At 36.3% G+C, this 24,752-nt stretch overlaps 1 protein-coding gene across 5 annotated transcripts in view; it reads right to left on the bottom strand.

Moving 5' to 3' along the window:
• The window catches only part of ATRNL1 (attractin like 1), a 686,837-nt gene that overhangs the window by 562,043 nt on the left and 100,042 nt on the right, over nucleotides 1-24,752 (bottom strand). For all 5 annotated transcript variants that reach the window (XM_089509984.1, XM_089509985.1, XM_089509986.1 and 2 more), the window contains 3 exons: nucleotides 17,578-17,833; nucleotides 6,323-6,506; nucleotides 5,393-5,547 (listed from right to left, as the gene is read on the bottom strand). In XM_089509984.1, coding sequence (XP_089366110.1) covers nucleotides 5,393-5,547; nucleotides 6,323-6,506; nucleotides 17,578-17,833 — 595 coding nt within the window. The remainder of the gene's footprint in view (nucleotides 1-5,392; nucleotides 5,548-6,322; nucleotides 6,507-17,577; nucleotides 17,834-24,752) is intronic.

The following is a 24,752-nucleotide window of genomic DNA, read 5'->3' as shown; positions in this document are numbered from 1 at the left end:
GCTGGAAGTCTTCCAATTTTGTGGTGTGTGTTCCCTTTCTATTTTTAAAAGAAATGTCCTTTTCTGTTGTAAAGTTGAAATCCAACTGAGTATATGTATTTTATCCCATTGTCCCAAGTTCCCATTGTCTACTGTACTGGGGAGTGATAGCTGGATTTAGGCCTTAGCAAGCATACGTAAGTCTGAATCACACAGCAGGAATGCAATTTTAATCTATCTGTGGGAATAGTTAATATTAAACTGATATCTAATTAATCTTTATACAAACTGCAAAATAAGAACAATAATACATCTCTTCTGTTTGTATTATATCAGATTAATAATGCATGGAAAATGACATGGTAAAAATGGTTGAAAATATGTTAAGTGCTTTAATTAACTTGGGGTAGAAATAACGTCACAGCACAGCTTTAGAAATAAAGCATATTATAATTTTTTTATGTTTGAAAACTACAGATAAGCTATGCAAAATGTGTAGCATTACATTTCCAAATGTCCCACTGCACACACTGTTGATTATCATTTCTATAGTATGTGACAAGAAAATATAACCATCAGAGGTAATCCATTAAAGGGACTCGTGGGGCCTATACACATTAATTCTGTATTACACATAAAAATTACAGTCTCTGAGCAATCTGACAGTCCTTTCCAAATCAAATTAGTAAAAAAACCTCTGTGTTAAAATGATAATCAAATTTAAATTGACTTGAAATATTGATAATTCACATTGTCAACAACTCAGTGGAACAGAGTGCAAGGCTGACATGGTCTGAGAGCCATTTGAAAAGTGGTGAAGTGGAAAGCCCCGACAATACAGGACTGGAGATCTCTACTGGTTGTTATTGTGCTGTGTATGTAACTTCCATTCAAAAACTGCAGCTTCCAATCCTATCCTGGTTGCCTGCTGTGCAAGTGGCAAAATGGCCAAACAACTTGTGCTATAGTTCATTGCACAAGTGGCTTGATAAAATAGGATCCTTGCCACCCTCGGAAAGGCACAACTGCAATATATTTATTTATTTATTTATTTATTGTCCCATCTTTTTCATGACAAAGGACATAAAATAGCTTACAACAAGGTCAAAACAAGATGAAGCTAAAACTGGTAATCTAAAAAGTTAACACACAGTTAAACAAGCTATCATATTAACTTTAAAAATATAAAATCATTTAAAAATCCAACAATAAAGGTAAGAAATACAGCACACTCCCTTATAAAAAAACACCCTCCTGCACAACCAATTAATTATCAAATGTACAGCCAATGTGGTGTAGCGGTTTGAGTACTGGACTATGGAAATCAGGGTTCAATTCCCAGCTCAGCCATGAAACCCACTGGGTGAACCTGGGCAAGTCAAACTCTCTCAGCCTCAGAAGAAGGCAGTGCTAAACCTTCTCCAAACAAATCTTGCTAAGAAAACCTCATGAAAAGAGTTCACCTTAGAGTCGCCATAAGTCAGAAATGAGTTGAGGGCACACAACAACAACAAATGTATCAAACCGAGAGCCACTGTTGTGTAGGGGTTTGAGTGTTCGACGACATCTCTGCAGATCAGGGTTCATTTCCCAACTCAGCCATGGAAACCCACTGGGTGACCTTGGGTGAGTCACACACTCTCAGCCCCAGAAAACCCTGTGATAGGCTAGCCTTAGGGTCATTGTAAGTTGGAAATTACTTCAAGGCACACAACAACAGCAGCAGCACCAATGTTTAAATGAAATGGTATTTACTTGCTAGCAAGAAGAGACGAGAGTCTAGGGGCCACTTTTGCCTCCCATGGAAAAGAATTCCACAGCCTGGGAGCTTTCTCTCAGAAGGCCCTCTCATGTCCTTCCACCAGACAGACCTGTGGTGTGACTGAGAGAACCTTGTAAATCAAAAGTTTCAGGCAGTTTGATTACTGGAAAACAATATTGCAGTTAGTTTTTACTTAAGCTGTATATAATTTGTAGGTCATTATGAAGGCAATGGAAAACTCCCCTGAATGAATCTTACCAAAAGATAGGTTGACCTTAGGGTGGCTATAAGTCATAAGCAACTTAATTTGAATTGTGCCCAGAAACAAACCAGTACCCACCGAAGCTATCATCATCATCATCATCATCATCATCATCATCATCATCAATTTATATAGCACCATTTATGTACACGGCACAATACAATAAATCAATAAAAAATGGGCCCTGCAAAGGCCTAAAATCTAAAATATGCGTGTATACACAAGTACACACAGAGGAAAGGAAGCAATAAAATATAAAACTATAAAATACAATTGCAAAACAAATTATCCAGATAAAATGCAAAAAAAAAAAAAAACCCCACACTATAATAAGCTGTTTCAAAAAGGAGGTTATATATTCCTTTTAACAAGCGTAACAGTGTGCTTTAGATACAAATGTTCACAAGAACTGGAAGAAAACAAATTGTCTGGTATACATTGATATTCTTTTCATTCCAGAATCCAATTCTACAAAACTAGCATTGACATACATAGCTGGAAATGTTTACAACAAGAGACATTTAAGAAAATGCTTTCTTCCTGTCACAGACTACCATAATTCTTCAGCTCATTCAAATGAAGTCTTGCTTTTTATGACTGCAGCAAATGAAAGAAATTCATCATATCTGAAATGGTAGGATGTACTTTACGAAATTTCAAAGAAATCTGGGCACATGCTCATTCATGCATTAGAAATCCCCAAGTAATCATACCTTTAAAACTGGATCTATAAGTGCAAGCATAATTTCAAACCATTTAAAAAAACCTTTGTAAAGAAAATGAGATACTAAAGAGTTACATATTATTGAAAAAGAAATAATTAGGGTAATGCTTTATGTAACTCATTGGGTCAGTTGACAATGCACATACAGACTAAAACAATGCCTATAAGGATTATCCTAGCAGTGACATGGTCACTTAATGTAACTTTTCATATTCTAATATAGCTCTAGCACTTTAATTTTTTTCACATTTTATCAACCCAGAATACAGGTATGTCAGACAGAGCGCCACCACTACTCAATTTTTCACTGTGACTCAAGTTTCAGTAAGTTACACCTTACTGGTTTCTCACTGAACTAGTTAATAGTCACATATGCTTACTTGTGTGGATAAATCTTTCCACACTGGGCATCTAAATATGCAATATGCAGGAAAGACAGACCTAATGGCCAATCCTGAGGAAAAAATATTGAAATGTGCAGCTGCTAGCTTGCAAAGTGAGATATGTAAAGTTGTAGGAGTAGGAGTAGCAGCAGCAGCAGCAGCAGTAATTTCTCTGTTCCTCCCCTCTGCCATGATCAAAGTGGCTTACAGAAGTAATGCAGCTAACACGCATATACAGTTGGCCCTCCGTTTGCATGGGGGATCCGTTCCGGACCCACCCCCTGGTGAAAATGGGGCTAGGCTTGAATAAGATACACCCCATGCGTGCACGTCATTAGAATTAATGGAGGTCACCCCTCCGTGCATAATCGAGGTCGCGAATCTGACATCCGTGAGTTAGGAGGGGCAATTGCATAGGTAAAAACTCAGAAAAAAATGTTACTGTTAAAAAGCAACAAAACTATCTATAGAATTAAAACCATTAAAACATATCCATTAAAAAGGAAAGAAATAAAAAGAGAACATCACACTCTGAAAATTCCTTTCATTATGTTATGACATAAAAGTGCTTTTTTAGAAAATTATGGATAGGTGGCATCTCTCATCTCTCTATGGACAGACTTTCCAAGATTTATAAACACTCCAACAATGTGTGCTAGCAACGGGCTAAAGAGACTCGAACATTAGACCACATGTGGTAGAGATGTAGGAAGGTGTATAATAAGATCAAGATTGCAGGGTATTCTCCAAATTAAAATTACTATGATTCCATTTTTTTTTCTATTTGGCCTATTCAATTTTGCAAGGGATGTTAAGAAAATTGATAGGTTATGTTGGCATATGGTAATTGCAGTGAGAATACTTTGGAGTAAACACTAGATGGGAAACATCTACTATTCACATAGAAGAAAATGGATAGAAAAAATAGCTGATATTGCAAAAATTGATAAATTAACTTATTAAATTAACTTATCTATTTGAAGGGAATGCTAATAGCAAATTTATTAGAGACTGAGATAAATTTCAGACTTATCTACAGCAAAAAAAAATTGATGATTTAACCACTTCTAGAGCTGAAAATTAACTGGACATTAGCTATTTATAGGAAAAGAGTATATGGTGAATGTATTTTTCTAAAAAGACTGGACAGTAAAAAAATGTATAACTTAATTATACATTATTTTTATGGTTTTGTTTAGGAAAGGTTTATTTAAAAGCTGACACTCCAACATTTGGGAAGTTATCAGTACAATAGGCTCTTGGTATCCACTTGGGTTTGGCTCCAGACCACCCATGGATACCAAAATCCATGCACACAAGTCCCATAAAATACAATGGTGCAGCGAAATTGTGTCCCTTACATAAAGCAGGAAAATCAGGATTTGCTTTCTGGAATATTTTCAAGGAGGGCTGACTGATGTGTTGATATGTCTTTGTATATTTGTCTAATTTTCTCTTTTTGTATGATTTGTGTGTGGAATATGTACTGTTTTGTTTTGTTCTGTTCTATGATGCATACTAGATGTGAAACAACCAATATATATTTTTTAAAAAGATATTTCATTATAAACAGTCAACTCCAAAAAGTCAGTCAGATTTTTTTTTAAGTCTTCACCTTCTGAGGACACCCTAGACCCAAAAAGTATTTAGCTTTTATCCGTCCTAACCAACACTATGAATTGTACTACTAAAAAACTGGAATATTCAGTGGAGCTTCTATAGCAAGAAAACCAAATAATCAGCCCCAGTTATCAGTGGAAGGAATCAACAATTTGACTGGTGTGTGTGTGTGTGTGTGTTGAATTTAATATGCATTGAAGTTTTGTTGGTGCAGCCAATGTTGTATTTTCATTGTTAACTACCATCAAGCCGACTTTGACTTTTTGTGACTTTATGAATAAGAGACCTCCAAGTCCACCTACCAGATCTTGCAGGCTTGGGGCCAGTGTACTTTCCTTAGTTGCTTATGTTCACACCATAAGTTTAATAATTCATATAATTATACCAAAAAAAAAAGGTAAGAAGATTTTACTGTTCTTAACATTGAAATAAATAACAAATTGTATTGTCTTCCAAAACAGACAAATCTAATATCTGTGAAATCAATACCACAATGATAAAAGAATAGACAATCATTTTATATAACAGTACAACTTTAAAATAATGCTTATATGGTGAAAATCATACTTCAAATGTGATGCTATATGAGAACAGTAATAGTGATTACATATTAAGGATAGAGTTTCTAAGTTCAAACATAGGCTCTTACATGTAGAGCTTACCAATGTCATAGGCCAGGAAATCAGCAGAAAAGCACTTTGCCCCATTACTCAGTGAAGTATCATTATGAGTGTTTCCACCAAAAATTAGCATGGCTCCACTAATCAAGACTGCCGAATGGAGATATCTTGCAAAACCACTCTCTTTTAAAATTGTCCTGTAAAGGAAAATAAATACTGGTATGAGTGTGTGAGACAGAAACTACCACAATTAATGAGATATTATTAGTACACCTAGCTAGCAAATGCATTTTTAAAACTACCCCTACAAACCAATTACATTATAATAAGTTTTGTCCTTACAACAGCCTGGTAACTGTTCAACTCATTTTCCCCCAGATTCTAGATTATTATCTTTGTTATACTAGCACCCTAGATAATAATGGGTGTTTTACTAGAGTCCTTGCAAATTTAATGGGTTTTTGCTTTTGCTCCTACTTCCAAAGAACAAAAAATGTTGAGTTAATAGACGTTTTTGACACTCTGATAATGTATCATACAATTTGGGGGGGGGGGGGGGTTTGACCCTGAAATAGTGATACCAATACTACCCCAGAAACAACAGTACAGACCTGGCAACCTTGAAATCATGTATGGAAACCAAGATACTACCAGCTCCAAGAGCTATGCACTTTCTGTCAGTGAGTTTACTTATGACTAGTTTTTCCAGAAGACTAGCATACAACTGGGTTCTATGTCAACCAATAGCAGCACCCTGAACTGTCATGTGAAATATCACTTGCGCTCAAGTCATCTTAGAACTTGCTAGCCTGCAATAATACTTGGGAAAGAAAAGAATAAATTCCTAGGCTATAGCATTAAAAGAGTGATTACTATAATATCAATTGACTAACAGTTAGGGCAGATGTACATAAATATATGAATCCATGAAATACTTTCAGATTTTTTTTAAAAAACACAAAATATTCTTACCACGTCCTCGTGTTAACTTCATATCTGTAAAGATCATCAACCAATCCATATTTATTACCCGGCAATGCTTTGTATCCTCCATGAACATAAATGGACTTTGTTGTACCATCATAGACACTGGTATGGCCATATCCACCTTGCACAATTGCTCCTTTTGTTTCTGGCACAAGCCAAGAATTTGACCCTTTTTTGAAAAAGGATACAGGGAAAGTACAATTGAAAGAAGCCAAATGCAGTTTCACTCTTGCTTATCAATGTAAGAGTCTGTTTTGCGAATCTCTTTTAAAAAATATAATTTTAAAAATTATGTTAAAAACTCATAACCTAGCCTATAAAAGGACAAAGGAATGTTTGGCCCTCTAGATGTTATTGAACTACAACTCTCATCATCCTTAATCAGCACAGCTCAATTACTGTAATGTGCTCTACATTATTATTATTATTATTATTATTATTATTATTATCTTCTGCTTTTTCTCGAAAGATTGTTATCTGGGGATGGCTAAAGGGAACAAGCAAATGTCTTTTTGCATCGACTCCACTGGCTGCCAGTCCATTTTTGGGAACAATTGAAAGTGCTGGTTATGATCTGTAAAACCATACACTTTAAAGACATAGCCAGTCTGGATTAGTATGCAAGGAGAATTTGTAGCACTTTTGAGACAGAGAAAGAAGTTGCTGCATACGTTTATGGAGAATTGAGTCTACTTCCTTAGATGCACTGAGTGAAGTGCACTTCACTCCATGCATCTGAGGCAGCAGACTTAAATCTACAAAAATTTATCCTACCAACTTTTTTATTTCTCTCAGTTAATCTCAAAGGTGCTTCAAGATCCTTTTGCATACAAAGTCCTATACTGCTCTGGTCTAGGTTATCAGAAGAACTGTATTCTCCTACATGAGTCCTCTTGTTTTCTAAGATCATCTAGGGAGGTTTTTCTCTTTATTCCACCACCTTCACAGTACATCTGGTGGCAATACAGGAAAAGGCCTTCTCAATGGTTGCTCCTAGAGTCTGGAATACCCTTTCTAGATAGGCTTAACTAGAGCAGTCCTTGTTATCCTTCTGTAGGCAAAAGAAGAAATGGATTTTTCCAACAGCCTTTGAGAATTTTTTGTTCATGGGGAAAGGGCCTTTAATAATGTACTGCATTGTCTATATTTGTTGCTTTTCTTTTTTTAAATTGCACTGAAAATGATGCTTAGTTAATTATATTTGAATTTTTGTATAATGTGAACTTTTAGCTTTTATCAGAGCCAGGGTGGTGAAGTGGTTTAAATATTGGACTGTCACGCTGGAGACCAGGTTCTGAATTCTCATCTGGTCATAGAAACCCACTGGGTGACATTGAGCAAGTCACATTCCCTCAGCCTCAGAGGGAGACAAAGACAAAAGAAAAAATCCTTCTGAACAATTCAAATCCTTCTGAACAAAAATCCTTCTGCAACAGACCGTCGACAAGGAGAGATTTTTGCAGTCCTTTTGCTGCTGGGTTTGGGCCGCCTTATGAGGCCATGGCACAGCTTTGGCTGAATCCGGGGGTGTGCATAATCTGAACATCACACCCCGGATTAGCCCGACGTCAGTGCTTTTGGCCCACCTGTTTTGAGCCTAAAACACTTTAAAATAATACAACACATTATTTAAAGACATTATTTTAAAACTTTCTGTTTTAAAAACCTGTCTGAACAAGGTCTTAGCCTGCCAGCAGAAGGACAACAAAGAGAGGGCCATTCTGGTCTCCATGGGGAGGCAGTTCCACAGTCTAGAGGCAGCCACCAATAAGGCCTTTTCTCGTGTCCCCATCAACCATGCTTGTGATGGAGGTGGGACTGAGAGAAGGGCCTCTCCTGAAGGTCTCAGAGCCTGGGCTGGCTTCTACAGTGAGATACAAGTCTGCTAAATAGCCTGGACCTGAGCAATATAAAACTAATAGGTCTACTATAATGTTTTATAGTTGACTAAAGATAATGTTATGCATAGTAAATATGATAGCCTAAAATTAAACATTTTTTTTGGAGAAAGGTAACATCTGCAATGCTGTAGTTACATATTTTTCTACGTCATGAGATACTTTGGTAGTTTTGCTTGGTATGGAAGGAGAAGTAAATTAACATTTGTCAAATTTCAAATTAGAAAAAAATACTATATACAGTTTACTTTATATCTAGTTTAATTTATTTCTTTAAAAATATTTTTAAAGCATCACTATTTGATAAAGATTTTGTCAGTTTTCCAGATGTTCTAGAAATCTACAGCATTTGTAAGTGCTTATCGTTGTGTGCCTTCAAGATGTTTCCGACCTATGGCTGCCCTAAGACTAATCTATCATTGGGCTTTCTGGGGCTGAAAGTGTGTGGCTCACCCAAGATCACCCAATGGGTTTCCATGGTTGTGCAGGGCATCAAACCGTGGTCTCTAAAGTCTTAGTCCAATGCTCAAACTGCTTAACTAAAGTGTTATTTAAGTAATTGGGCCTTTCAAGTATTAACTGCAAAATAAAAGGTCACAGACTGCCCCATTCGCCCTTATCGAATATTATCAAGTACTGCATATCCACCATTTCTACTGTCATTTTCATAAATCTATTCTAGTCTAAAGAGAGGTGAAATGTTTTCATCCATTAAATAAACTCATAACCATTGTTGGCTCATTTTCAGTTGAATATGAAAAGTAAGGCAAGTTTGACAATTGAACAGTTTTGATAAATAATTTAGCCGTTTCAGAAGCTGACACACACCTCCCATAAAAAAGGTGGCCAGGATTACAATGCTAAATGTGCCCCTGATCTGAGTGTTCTCCAGTGAAGAAATCCAGAACCTAGCACTGAATCCAGATACACAGGAGCAGAAATACCCTGACTAAAGTACATAAGAAATAGATGTCAAAGGAAACTCCAGTATTGGTCAATTTGCTTTAGAAGTAATTCTGATTGCATAAGGAAAGCATGACATGTTTTACTATTATTTGGCTCAGAGTATTTGTCTTTAAGTCAGGTATGGGCTTGGTTAACTTCATTGCTTCAGACAGTTATACCAGCAGGTGGGCAAAAACATGTTGCTCCTAAAGGAGCCTCCATTAGTCTATCTGAATCTCTGCTTGTAAGCTTAGGCCATGAGATGGCATTAAAATCATATGGAAGGAGGAATTCTGTGAAAGAAGTGTTACTCTGAAGAAATTGTTTTCTTATCAGTTTCTAAGGATTTCTTTCCTCCTATTTTTCCTCCAGATTTATCCTCCAATACAATCAAAACGAACAGAGGAAAGGCTCCACAGAAGGAGAGTAGGGTAAGAAGAGAGGTACTTCCTAGGAAGAATTGTCACATGGATAGACTACCCCCTTCTATCTTTGCTAGTTTTGCCTTGCAAATGCCCCCTGGCACAGCATTAGCATGATGAAGAACAGGATTGTTAATTCTCCACTGACTATAACAACTACCTATGCCCTCTGAGGCAATATTAACATGTACCAAGCAATTGAATTAAACACCTGCAGCCTTTTTGTGCTTGAACCTAATTTCTAAAATCAGACTATGATTTGGAAGAGATCAAAATATTATATTGATACATAAGTACAAAAGTGATTTATTCATTTAAAATAAGTATTGATGTTCCTCTGTGAAACAGAATACTTAACAGTGTATAGGATCAAAGAGAATTAACACAAACAAATGTTCCATAGTAACCCAGCCATGCCTTTGAATTCTAAACAAATGTTAATTTATGAAAAAGTAGTAAAGCTGCTTTGCTTTTCTATAAAATAATGGATTCAAAAGAAGCAAAAAAACAGACAATTTAGAAAGATGCAATTCATCAAAAAGTTTGCAAAGATATGAAATACAGCACTGACAACATTCTGAATTTAGTAATTAATTTATCAGGACTTCAAACTCAAGCTGAACCCCATATCTTCAACACAGAATCTGCTTTTAAGAGTCCATGCGCTGAAGTACAGGATGATTACAATGATGAACTGTCTAAATTACGGTATACTGTTCCTGCATGTGTGCAAATTTTTCATGTTACAAATACAGACAATCCATGATCAATCTACACTCCAGATTTCAAAGGCACAATTTCAAAGGCAGAATTCATAGAATCATAGATTAATAGAGTTGAAAGGGATCATCATGTCCACCTCCTTTATAAATGCATGAATCAATTAAATGTCAGCTACTTGAGCACTGCAGCTGTAAAGCCCCATCTAAGAACCACACATTTGCAGCACCTCTGAGACTGAAAGAAAGTTTGCAGAATGAGCTTTCATAGACATAAGTCTACTTCCTTAGATGTATCTTGTGGAAGTAAATGCACCAAATGCATCTGAGGAAGTAGACTTAAGCCTACGAAAACTCATACTGCCAATTTCTTTCAGTTAGTCTCAAAGATCTACAAGATCTCTTCACGTACTATAGTTTTTTGTGGGTTTTTCAGGCTATGTGGCCATGTTCTAGAAGAGTTTCTTCCTGACGTTTTGCCAGCATCTGTGGCTGACATTTTCTGAGAATGCTTGCCTGGAAAAAGTTGGGTATAGTGATTTGCATATGTATTTGCATGTGTATTTCCTCCTGCATTCCCAGGTTCACACAGTATATATATATACATATATATATGTGTGTGTGTGTGTGTGTGTGTGTGTGTGTGTGCGCGCGCACACACACACACACACACAACTTTTTCCAGGCAAGCATTCTCTGAAGATGCCAGCCACAGATGCTGGTGAAACGTCAGGAAGAAACTCTTCTAGAACATGGCCACATAACCTGAAAATCCCACAAAAACTATGGACACCAGCCATGAAAGCCTTCGACTTCTTCACGTACTGATTTTACAGATTAACACGGCTCTGTTGTGACCCTGCCTCAATCCATTGGGAGAGACAGGAAATAGAAATAAATTATTATCATTATTATTATTATTACATTTTTGAATTCTACCACATTTGCAGCAAATTATTAAAGTATAAAATATGAAATTATGGAAAAATGTTCATCTATTAATCTATTAAAACTATTGAAACTATTAATCTATTAAAACAATTAAATTATTAATCCATTTTATAGATAGGAAACACTGTCACCAAGAATTTCTATGTCTAGGATGATCACTCAAATATGGAAGAAAGCATAACCAGACACAAATAAATTTCTTATTCTTTTTCAGTTAACTTTTTCAGTGTTCATGATGAAAAAACAGAAGAAACAGAGAACTATGTAGGATTAAAATTACATTCACCCCTCTGTTTTTGTTTCAGAACACCCCTTGCAAAAATGACAAATCACCAATATTCAAGCCCCATTGGCTTGAATGGTGGTGTGCACCTGGGGGCACCTGTGGGCATATGTCCCATTTTGTCCCCCTCTATTTGCTGTCTGCAAACGGACAAGGGACGTGTACTCCAATGGAGGGGCGAATGTACTAGTATTGTGATATAAGGCCAGCCTGGAAAAGACAATGGATCTTAAAGGAATGGAAAGTTTTTAGAAATATTTTGGACTTCAGTTTATAGAATTCCTGGCTGCTGGCCAACTTGGCTACTGCTTTTGGGCGTTGAAGTGCAAAACACTTAGGGACTAAAGTTTGAAAATCACTGAATTAGAGTGAAGCACTTCCAGGAGATTGTATAGATAATAATCTGTAGAAGATTTGGAATTTAGAAATGGTACTTTTAAATTAATATTAAAGTTAATATTCTTGAAGTGCCTTTTAAAAGAATACATCTTCAGATTTTTTCAGAATGCATATAAATAAGCTACATTTGAACATGCATACTCTAAGCATTCATTTCTACTTCATGGTGAGGAATGCATTTTCTATTTAATATACTTACTGTAATAAATCACTATTGGTGACACCATCCCTTTTCCCCTTTCTCATTCACCACTATCGATGACACCTGTCTCCTACAAATTATATGTCTTTTCACACAACATGCAAGATTTTAGAAGCTAGTTTTACCTCTTGCAAGGCACCTTGAGTCACAGGCTGGGAAAAGGTGAGATATAAATAATATTATTTGTTGTTGTTGTTTCTGTTTCAAATCCAATAAACCATGAGTAGAAGTTTGCCATTTTTTTAGTAAGATTGATGCAATATGAAAGCTTGGAACTATGTTTTTGTTCTTCATCCACTATTACCACCTCAGGGCATCATACTGGAGCCAAACAGCTTCCTTTTGCCCTTTCCTATTATGAAAATTATAGCTTTGGTGAGGAATATATAAATCTCTGGAGAGGAATTCTGTGGGTGCTTTTACTAACTTTGACCATAAAGCTTTTCTGGACTAGTCCACAAGGAAATTTATTTTGCTATAGTTTAGGAGTACCTCATAAACTCTCCAAGAATCTCAATGTGAGTCTCAAGGAGAATATAATAACATTACTTTGCTTTAGGTAGAGCAAGGCAGTGCCTTTGTATCTTAGAAAACTTCTGAATAAAGTCTCCACTGGAATGACTTGTCTGGATTAGCTGCAGACTGGCGTCTGCTCTCAAAACCATGTGAAGTTCCTTCAGGGTTGTTGGGATGTTTTTTTTTATCTTTTTTAAAAAAAACCTAAGAGCATTTTTGGCTCTAAGCAGAGCCTGCTTGCTTGCTTTTTTTTCTATGAGATAAAGTAATGTGCACTTCCTTTGACCTCCACTGAGATTTTGCCAAAAAGCTCTAGGGGAAAATATGTAGGGGAAATGTAATGATAATTAAATTTAGAAGTTCCTTTCTGGCAACCCTCTTCTTCTCAACCACTTCTCCCCAAAGGCTTTTTACAATATAGTAGAGAGTACTACAGGAAAGAGCCAGTATGGTTTAGTGGTCTGAGTATTTGACTAGTACCACTGGGAGACCAGAGTTCGTATCCCCACTCAGCCATCGAAACCCACTGGGTGATTTTGAGCAAGTCACACGCTCTCAGCCTCAGAGGAAAGCAAAGGCAAATCCTTTCTGAACAAATTCTGCCAAGAAAACCCAGTGAGAGGGTTGCCTTAGGGTCGCCATAAGTTGTAAACAACTTGAAGGTGCACAACAAGACCAAGAAAGTGCAAGGCAAAATGATAATGATTGTATAATAATATTCTTTTTAGAAAATCCTGTTCATATTTAGCTATTTAAATTCAAAATAGGTATTATCAAGATATAATTGGAAGAGCTGAGCAAACTATAACACTCATGCAAGACAATCAGTTTGCACAAGTTCATAGTAATTTGATGTCTTGGACTCTGTAACTGTTAATAATAATCAGGAGAAGGTAATAGTGTCTGTAAAGTGCAAAAGCTGCCCAGTAAGAGTTCAGGAAAAGTTTCAAAATTAGCAAGATGTGGAACATGCAGTGCATAAGCAAACTGAAAGTTTGAGTCAGGTTATTCCAATTCAGATTACAAAATAAGTATTGAAAGACAACCGTGAGAATGGATCTTTTAAAATCCTTGCATTAAAGGCCAAGACAGAAGTAAGGACAGGTTCACACATGTCACCCTTATGACTATATTAGGATAAAGTGTTGCATAATTATTTAATATGTTAGCAAAACTGCCATGGCTCAATACTATGGAATTTTGGGAACTGTAGTTCATTGTGGCATCAGAGCTCTCTGACAGAGGCGGCTAAATATCTCACAAAACTAAAAATACCAGAGTTCCATAGCATTGAGCCATGGCAGTTAAGGTGGCATCAATCTGGATTACTTCTGCAGTGCAGATTCAGCCTTGGTCATGACAGAATACAAGAGAGAAACATGCATTTTTTTCTTTCTGAATAAGATCAAACTGTTCTTTTTTAGTGACAACATCCATTACCATTAAGACTCTCCTGTTCTGCTTTCTCTGTTCCAGAATTTCAAAAACCAGACTGTATTCAGTTAGAGTCACCATCTGGGATTTTATAGTTTAAACATGATCCTACAGCTGCAGGTCTGTAGATAAATGCTGCCTGGGAATTCAGGCAAGTTTATTACAAAATGTATTTGGCTGGAATGGAGAGAAGGTGTGGAGGTGAAATGAAACATAAGGATTATCAGCTTCAGAAAATGAACTACATAGAGGCAACCGAATCCTGCAAATTTAAGCTTTGTTTGTTTGTTTGTTTTAAAAAGCCATACATATATAAATATCCAATGACACTTGTAATAAAAGAATTCTTGGCTAAAATTCTTGTAATAGCAAAATGTGGTCTCCAATGTAAATTTCTTATTAATATTTGATGTAGATATTCTATTATCATTGTATAGAAACACACACAGTTAAGATTAACTGAGAATCATAACATCTGCTAACTGTGCAAAATTTATTTAACCACCAGTCATAGCTTAAAGCTATGAAGTAATGTTTATGAAAATGTGCTTTGGAACAGAATCTGTTTTACCAGTGTTCTACTTAATATATCTTTAACTTTTTGAGGAAAGTCATAAAAGGGAAACAAGTCCTACACTTCACCTGTACCCCAGTAATAAACTAGTCAATGAACAATGAAATTTTGGTTGTTGAGTGGATCAGAAAACCCATCTTTGGCCAAGCATATATCTTATTTCAGTTTTGCTTAGAGTTTTTCCAAGTACATACTACTTTCAATTTTAATTCATAATAATTCATAATAATTCATATTTTACCATATTTCAGAAATATAGTCCAGCATATTCATAATTACTTAACAATGCAGTTTTACTGCAAGTGATTATGACATCTCTCTTTCCTTTTATTTTTCCATTTACATCACAGTTGGGAAAATGTAGGTAACATGCATCCCCAGGGCCCCTAAAAGCTAAAACATTGTCATGTTTTTGGGCCCTTCCAAACTATTTCAGGACTAGAGTAGCCTTTCTTTATCTCATGTAACATTATTTTCTCAGCAAAAACAGAAACTGTGTAGCTTATAGTTGTTATTGATGATGTAGTCATTGTTCATTATAAATTCTAACATTCACAGCTCTTGCAGCAGCAGTTATAATGGCTACCCAGAAAAAGGAAAGAATTAGGCTCAGAAACAAACAACTGCAAGAGTTTTAGCCCATTAAATTACTTTAAAAACATGCCTTAACAGGAATTACAATTACAAGTACACTGGCTGCTATCCAGACACTATTTACTTAAAAAATGAATCACTAATTATTCTTTCATGAATGTGTTGTACACAGCAATACACTCGTAAAGCTTCTTGTATATAGGTTTTAAATCAGATGAATAACTCAAAACATTAATACCATAAGCACAATTCTTTACGTTGTTATTATTTAGGAAATGTGACTTCATTATTTAATAGCTATATTGTTTATGTTCCTACTACAAAACAATATATTGCAATATGCTACTCCAACTCAAAATCTTTGTAGAAGGAAACAACCAGCTATTAAACACTGCTTTCTTTGTAGTCATAAGTGAGCAAGGTGATACTGGAGTGCATCCTGCTGGACTCTAGTGAAACTGCAGAGTTAAAAATTACACAGTGACTTAATTTTTGTTTATTTTTTTTAATAGTAATATAGATGACTACTTCAAACACTAATTGGCAATGACATTAAAACTGATCATGATAAATGCTTAAGTATTCTCCAAAGGAAAAGGGGTAGACATCAAGTCTTGTCTTTTTTTCACAAACCAACAATTTCCTATTATGGATTGGGCAATTTCAGTATCAGGACCTGACTTTTTCATCAACTGCCATTGGTGTTTTGGCAATGTGACCTTTTTAGGTGCAGGGCAAGTATTTAAATGTCAGCAGTGCCAGCCACACACTCTGGGCTTATTAATGCATTTTTTGTATTTATTTATTGACTTTATATTCTGGTTTTCTCCCAAAATGGGTTTTTATGAAACGAGATATTTGAATAGATGACTTTACTTAGGAAACCATTTCCCATGGGTGTACAAGTGTTTACTCTCTGAATGACCCTGGGTGTATAGCTCCCTTCGATTCCCTCTCTCTGCATTTCTCGGTGACCTGTTAAATACCATATGATAATTTCCATGAGTTTCATTAAATTATATTCTCTTTATATAATTTTAAAAATTACAATCGCATCAAAATCCCAGAAGGCTATGTATGCCCTTAATAAAGAAATAGCTTATGGCACTTCACTAGAGAATATACCGTATATACAGCGCATCCGTGCCATATGCAGCCTCACCATACGTGGACTTGATGTCACACTGATGGCAAGCTTCCATTAAATGAATGGTGTGCATACAAGGCAGTACACAGGAGAGCACCGCCATTGAAAACAATGGGACTTGAGATCCCGTGGTATTTCTTTTGTGTGAGGTGGGGGTCTGGAACGGATCCCCCACATAAATTGAGGGTCCACCGTACTTGACTATAAGTCAAATCCTGGGTCGATTTGTATACTGGACAATACAGTACTAGTGTGTGCCTTGGCAGTGATTTCTGAAAGAGCTGCCCAGGCAGGTATGTGTGTGTGTGTGTGTGAGAGAGAGAGAGAGAGAAAGAGAGACAGACAGACAGACAGACAGACAGACAGACAGAGAGGTGATTCCCTTTTCAACCTGAATCTAAAACGTTCTCTCCCCACCAAACACCCCATTTCCCTCCAGAAACCTCCCTTTTCAATCCGATATCAAAACCTTCTCCACCAGGACCAGCGGTACTATGTTGTCAGGAGAGGTCCAGAGAAGGAGAAGGAGAGGGAAAGTATGGTTTTTCCCTTTACATCCTTTGTTGTATGTACCTAGGTTTTACTCTAGACTTATCCATAAGTCATATCAAAATCCATGATTTGGGCCTTAAAACTTCCCTTGCCTTATACATGAGATCAACTTGTACATGAGTAGATAAGGTAAGCTCCTTATTCGCCTGTTCCACAATTAAAAACTAGATTGGAAAACAGCTGATTATGCTAATAAAGGGGATTCATAGTTTTTGGTGGGTTTTTCAGGCTATGAAGCCATTTTCTAAAAGAGTTTATTTCTGACATTTTGCCAGCAGCTATGGCTGGCATCTTCAGAAAATGCTGGCATGGAAAAGAGTGGGGTATTTATGCTGTTAGTTGAGAGGAAATGGTTGAGAGGAACAGTATATATACCCCACTCTCTTTCATGCCAGCATTTTCTGAAGATACCAGCCACAGCTGCTGGTGAAACGTCAGGATTAAACTCTTCTAGAACACGGCCTCATAGCCCAAAAACACCACAAAAACTATGGATGCTGGCTGTGAAAGCCTTTGACTTTAAAAATGAGATTCATGTTATTTGATTCCTATGTCTCAGTTCTCTTTTCTCACATACATTTAGATTTCTAGAAAATGAACTTACTGATATAGTACTCTTGCACCGTGCTGGTGTAACCATATATTACGGAGTAACCAAAAATCACAACCATGACAACATCCCTGCTATCCAGCTCCACTATGTGTGCAGAGTGACCCTCAACAGCATATTGCTGGCCGTGAACAAGTACTGCTGGAATCTTGGTACTCCATGTCTGACTAGGTATGTTGAAAATCCATAATTCATCAGTGACATTCCCGGTATTTGTTTCAATTTTGCCTCCATACATGTAAATGTCATCCTGTATTAAAGGGGGACAGAACCAAAAATGAAATTAGTAAACAATTCAAGTAGAGTAGAAAACAGAAAAGCATGGTAAATTCTGAAACTGTGATACTGATAGTCTTTACTAAATGACAGTGACACTGGCCTATGGATCATAATGATCAATAGCATATTTCATCATCTGGAACAGATTTTATACAGACAATGGATATAGTTCAATGTTTATTCTTAAACCAGGTCCTGGCGATTTCGTCACTGTTCCTCTCATAGTTGGTCCAAGATTAATAGCGTGGTACTGGAACCTATCCCTTATAGCTTCAACACAAGTAAAGCTCCTGATCAACTCTGAACAGTTACGGAAGGGGAAACCGTAAAATCAGGAGAAGATTGCCCACTCCCATAGTGGTGGATCCACTAGCTGCCCCACCCTAAATAAATCCACTGTTACTCTTACAATTTTCATATCTCCTGTACTGAACTTATTTCTACCTATTCTGGCTCCATGCTGCCAACAGATAAGTACATCATGATAAAATAAAGCAATTCACAAAAATAATCCAATTCATCAGATTTTTTCAGGCCCTTTAGCAGTCACAAATCTCACTGTAAGGTAGTCCTCCACTTCTCTCCATAAAAGCATTTCTGTCATTTTTTTGTCCACTGAGCTTTCTGACAATTTTATTGCATTTCCGAAACCATTCATGATGGCTATATCTTCCACATTCTGTTTCCTATTCTGCTGTGCTTTCTTTCTTTATAAAACCTAATTCCTCACAAGTTTCCTGTTGAACACATTTAAAATAATGCTTGGAAAGCTGATGTTAACTTATTTGCAAAGCAGTTTCTGAATTAATAAAAACTGCATGATGTGCTTAGTTTTTTCCTGACATAGCAATCCTACCATCCAAAACAAAGAACTTTATTTATAGATGAATCCTAAAGCAGTATCCCTCCAACCATGTCTGTCTTCACTGTCTGCAGGAAAAACCACTTTATATACTTTATCATTGAAGAAATAAATTGTAAATCACATCTATGATACATTTCAAAATGATAAAAGCAGATATTTGGGCTGCATACCAAAACCAACTTATTTTGGAATAAGCCCCACTGAACTCAGTGGGCTTACTGCTGAGTACACAACTGATATAACCAAAGGACTGGATTGTTTGTGCACAATTCGTTTGTACATTCATTTATTAAAAAAGCAAGATATATACCTTATAAAAATAACAATCAAATATCTAATGCCAAAATGTTATTGGATCATTAATCTCAGATAAAATCCAACAACTGAAATTTATATTCACTGTGTTGGAACAAAAAAAATGCTAAATTCTAAATTAAATCATCATCATAAACAACAACAGTTGAGATCCTTTATCATCAGATGTAACTATGATGACATAACTCTATCCTCATAACTATAAGCTTCTGATTTAACCTTCCAAAAACCCATTTTACAGGATACACAGCCACACTAACTAAAGGTGTTCCAAAGCCTGGAGAGCCAAGAACACCATCAAGGTACAGTGTGGTAAGTGACTCTGAACATGAATTGCAATATTTATAATCTTGCAAGTTTGGCTTTTAACTTTGTAAAGCCATGATCTGAATTTATTTCAACCAATTCCTTGGATCCGAGAAACAACATTGTTTTTTAAAAAAGGTAATTACAATTACTGAAATACAAAAAGTAATAATGAATATTAATACATTTAAATAGAATTAAACTTTTAACAAGACTAAAACCAATTTGGTGACAGCACACTTTGTAATTGGCAGAGAAAACCAATCAATAAGCTCATAATCACACAGGCATAGAATTAGTCCTCAGGTGCAAGAAGTTACTCTCATGGCACTTTTGGGATTGGGCAGTCACATGGTGCCAATGTCTCCTCCTCCCTCCTTGCTATGCTGAAAAAGCCCATTTTGTTTGTTTGTTTCCTTTATTTTTTATTGTTAAATAACATTAGCATATCTTTAGAATTGCATTAAAAAACAAACACACACACGCAAATGAAAGGCATGCTCAGAAGAGCACAGGGCAGGAGGGTGGGGTTAAGAATGAGCGAGGAAGAGAGTGTGCAAGACCTTGTCATAGTACTGACAAGATGTGTAATAGGGAGTGCTCCCAAGCCAGTATCTATGCATTCCCTTTCATTAATGCAATCATGGTGAGACAAAGGGTTGTGTGATAAAGTCCTACATCTCTGGCAATCAGAGAAATTCACCCCTTCCTCTCTCACACATTCACTCACATACACACTATCCCCTTAGCATTATTGTAGGACTCTATATCTGTATCAAGCAGAGGGCAGGAAAGCCAATGCAATATGAGCTTGTGGCAGAAATAGGAACGAATACTCAGGATGCTCTTATAAGGTAAAAAAGAAAAAAAATATTGTTTCAGGAAATCCACCTTGGAGTAGGAAAGGAGAGAAATGAAAGGTTACCTAATCTTCAACAGAATAGCCCCTAGGGTTAACTCTCATGTGTAAATGTTGACTAGGGTCCATCATGTTGAGAATTTTGAGAGTTTACTAAGTATGTTTCTTTTTGTTAATGTATTGCAGTGAAACCAAAAGGCATACCTTAGATGACTTCCCTTTCATCACAACTCAAAAATGCAAGAAACTATAATAAAGAAGTTGTTATAACTCTGTGCATCCTGAAGGTTTCGAGCTTGTACTCTTGCTTTCTACAAGCCTGTCCTGAACCCATATCATTCTGCTTAACAACTCCTTTTTTCAATCATTCCTCCAACATATGCACTTTCCTCAAGTACCTATTTTTCAGTTATCGAGTTAGTCTTTTATTCCTTTTAGCAATTCTGACCAGAGGTATAGTAAAGCTAGGCTCACAAGATAAATAAGCAGGGACAATAGTATCATCTTGCCACCTTCTTCAAGCTTCCCTGTTTCCTTTGAATTTAACTGCCATCCTCACATTACTTGTGGTGCCCTTCCCATTTGGAGAGGGATTTTTTCCCCAACAACAAATTCTGTTGTAATGTAAAGTAATTTGGAATGAATCCAAGAAAACCTACTCCTACTAGAGATGAAAATACTAGAACTAAGTTACTGGTATGCCTCAACAAAGCTATCTGCATTATGGTTTCTCCTTAAGGAAAGGCTGTTGCGATGAATGTCTGAACTTCAAAATTTATCTCAACTATTTACAGCCGTCCTACCTATCACTCACTTCTTGCCAAGACCATTCATGTTATCCCGTCCTTTCATTCTATGAAGTTTTCAAAAGTCCACTCTTTTACTCGTTCCTCTTTCCTCCTTCAGGTGCCTCCCTGATTTTTAAATCTATGGTCTACTATAATCTAGAGCATATGGTTTGCATATAGAAAGTCTGAGGTTCAATTTCTAATGTCTATAAATAAATTAATCTTAGAGTGGAAAGTAGGGAAATATTTCTGCTTCAAACATGAAACACAAGCAGAAATCATTCTCTTATAAAGGACAATTCTGTAGTTTTAAGTGTCTATGTGGCCATGGCTTCCAATCAACCTGTCCTTTAGACTATTCTATATCAAGGTACTGTATGTCTTTCCACTGAGTTTTCAAATCCTCAGTGTAATAAGCCTTTCTGTCCAAACCTATAAAATGTTTTCAAATAAAATGAATATTTAGTTAATTTCATAACCACAGGCTGCCATGAGCTTTCTAAAGGAGACTTCATCTTTCAATGAACATTCCAAATCAGATCCATCAGTTAAGATCAGCATTACCACTACCACTAAATCTTTTTATCTATACTATGCCACCACACAAAGACTATCATTATAGATTATCATATAATTATCTTGTTTCCATTCCATTCTTTTAAACTACTCCACTTTCCATATACACCAAACCCTCCATCTAGATTACAACACAGTAATTAAGTACAAATTTAATCATTTCCTTTTATTATAGACACAATTACTGCTTAAATATCCTATGAGGATTACAACTGAAAGCACTTCAGATCTGCTTTCCATTTTTTAAATTATCTATAAGTAAATTAACTAAATCTGTAAAAACATTATTAGGCTAAGCACCTCCTAAGAAGTAATCCTACCATTGTTATCACTTACTTTCCTCAAACAATTTCCTTAGGAAAAACAGTTTAAGTTTTGCAGAATGTCAGTGACACTCAGAATCATTGTGTGGAAACTCTATAGAGACATCAAATTAAAAGAGGGAGACAAAATTATCAATTAGATAATTTTCTCTTCCTTCCACTGTGCTCAGTGGACCTTGTGTTGATGAATAACAGATGACAAGAAGTAATACTCTGAATCTCCAAGCACCAAGCAGGAAACTCTAAGTAAAATAAATGTTTTTGTGTGATGGTTGTTTCAGCATTACATCCTCAGTTTTTCATTGAACTGTCAATTATGAAGATCAGTTATTCTTGCGTATCAATTATAAAACAAACCAGAACAATTAAATTGAACTCTTCAGGTTAGAACCACAAGTTGAAAGTATTTTATAAATCATCGCCTTACTTTTATCCTCCTACAGCCTTGTGATTTTTCTTTGCATTCTCTAGAAAGTTATTTCTCTCTCTCTCAGTCTGTCTCTATATATGTGTATATGTGGGTATACACATACACACACACACACACACGTTTGTTTCAGCCAAGCCACAGTGCTTGACTCATATTTTGCTGTTTTCTTAAGGGGAAGAATCTACCAAGTATTTCCATTTAGAAATGTAGTGGATCAGCTTGTAAAAGATGTCTTTGTTCCATACAGTGAGAATACAACTTTGCCCTGTATCTGAATAAATAAATAAATAAATATTCTCTCATCTCAAAAGGCTTCACTTAATCATGTGTGTCTGTATGTGATTAAGTATATCCTTCTGGGATCCAGTACAAACATAAGAGAAGTGCTGTTGGTTTGCTTTTTAAGTGATTTTTAGGTGATTAAAATGAACTTCTCCAACTCTTTCTTCCACAGTCAACACATTTCTTTTAAAAAATCTTTGAAACCATGAGAAAGTTTTGAAACCATGAGAAACCAGAGACAGTTAAGAGGTGAGATGATAGCCCTGTTCAAATATTTGAAAGCATGCCATACTGAGAATGGAGCAAATTTGTTTTCTGCAGCTCCACAGAATAGGAATCAGAGGAATGGATTCAAACTACAGAAAAAGAAATTCCAGCTCAACATTAGAAAGAGCTTCCTGACAGTAAATGCTGTTGGACAGTGGAATGCACTGCCTCAGAGAGTGGTGCAATCTCCTTCTTTGAGGGTGTTTAAAGAGAGATTGGATGGCCATCTGTCGGGGAGCTTTGATTGTGTCTTCCTGCATGGAAGGAATTGGACCTGATGGCCTTGTGGTCTCTTCCAACTCTATGATTCTATGAGGGACTTGTTTCAGTGTCATAGGCCCAGAAACCCACAAGTGAGGAGAAAAAAAAATTTTTTTTGAAGATATTGGAAAGAATCACAGAGTGAATAAGGAAGTATAGCTCAATAGAGGTTGAGTGAAAAAATATAAAGAAAAGGGCTGAGATAAATCAGGGTAGAGTGAAGTCCTCATGGACCCAGGAATACCAATTTGCTCCTGCAGCTGCAGTAGAAAAGAAGAAACTGAAAGGAAGTCAGGAGGTCCATCCATTATGCATAAAGAGTAGTGGGTGCAGCTCCTGTTAGAATTGCAGGATTCAGCTGTAGGTTTCTCCAAAATGTTCAGTACAGGAACAGAACTATTAAATTTATGTGTCACAAAAATGAAGATTACGGTGAGTGTATCTATATCCACTATCCATATGCTGATTCACATATAGACTACACAGAGAAGATGATGTGTGTGTGTGTGTCAAAAAGTTCATGAATCTAGAAAGCTTAGCTCTAATGCCCAATGGCACATGCATAATATTCCTCTATACTTTCTAAAATGAAGCGATAGTTGGTTCTGTCAATTTTAGCAATACTAATTTACCTGCAGGAAGGGAATGACAAACTGAATCTAGACAACCCTTGTATCATCCCTTTCCAAAAGATTATCACCACTGCCAAAGCTGACAGTACTGGGCATCTTTTCAGAGATGGAGTTCCTTGCATGCAACAGTGTAAGAATGTCTGTAGTACAAACAGATCTATAGATCAAAGTCAGTCTCTGACCTCCCTATTAGCAATAGATATTTGTTACTGTTCATGAGAATATAAGATCACATCATTTGTTTTTCAAACTATCCTCTATCCCTAACTCCCAGTACATTGCATTATGCTGTTTTATTGCAGAGGGGGGGGGGGGGGGGAGAAAGCAACTGTACAAGTGTGGATATTTAAAAAGTAAAATCTTCTCTATAATTGCGAAATAATTGTTGTCCATAGGTAATATCCGTACAGTCTTTTGTTAACAGAACTACTTCAGTCAGTAGAACCAAGTGAGGAGAGAATTCAGCCTCTAACTGCAGCCCCCCTGTGCATCATCCAAATCAGATACAAATGGATGGGAGAAATTCTTGAACAAAGTTCTGGGAGTTTGCAAGGGGCTGCAGAGGGAAGAAAAATCACATTGCATGAATGGACTACTGCTCATGTAGTGTTGCTTTCTATTCCATGCATTTTACAGTATTTCAGCTAACTTTCTTTTTGACAACTTTCAGGAAATATTGCATAATTCTGGTTCAAGGATATACAGGATTGGAGAAATGTTAAATTTAAAAAAAACATAAAATAAAAATGGCAACCAATACCTTGCCTAGGTGAGTGACTAAAATAAAGTTAGCCCAAATTGTATGTTCTCAGAATGCATTAAAAATACTATCATTTAAAGAGCACCTTTTGTAACATCTTTTGGGCTCCTCATTGTATAGTTATGATACACAAATAGAAAAATAAAAACGTCTTTAATTGGTTCTCAAGGTCTGCAATGAAACAATGAATATAAGCTATTGTCAGTAATGAAGGCAGTATACTATT

This window comes from Sceloporus occidentalis, unplaced genomic scaffold (assembly GCF_023333645.1).
Source record: "Sceloporus occidentalis isolate IW3139 unplaced genomic scaffold, rSceOcc1.0.p SCAF_2, whole genome shotgun sequence".
NCBI classification, from domain to species: Eukaryota; Metazoa; Chordata; class Lepidosauria; order Squamata; family Phrynosomatidae; genus Sceloporus; species Sceloporus occidentalis.
Note: the sequence above shows the minus strand (reverse complement) of the source record. Positions and strands in the feature narration are given on the sequence as shown.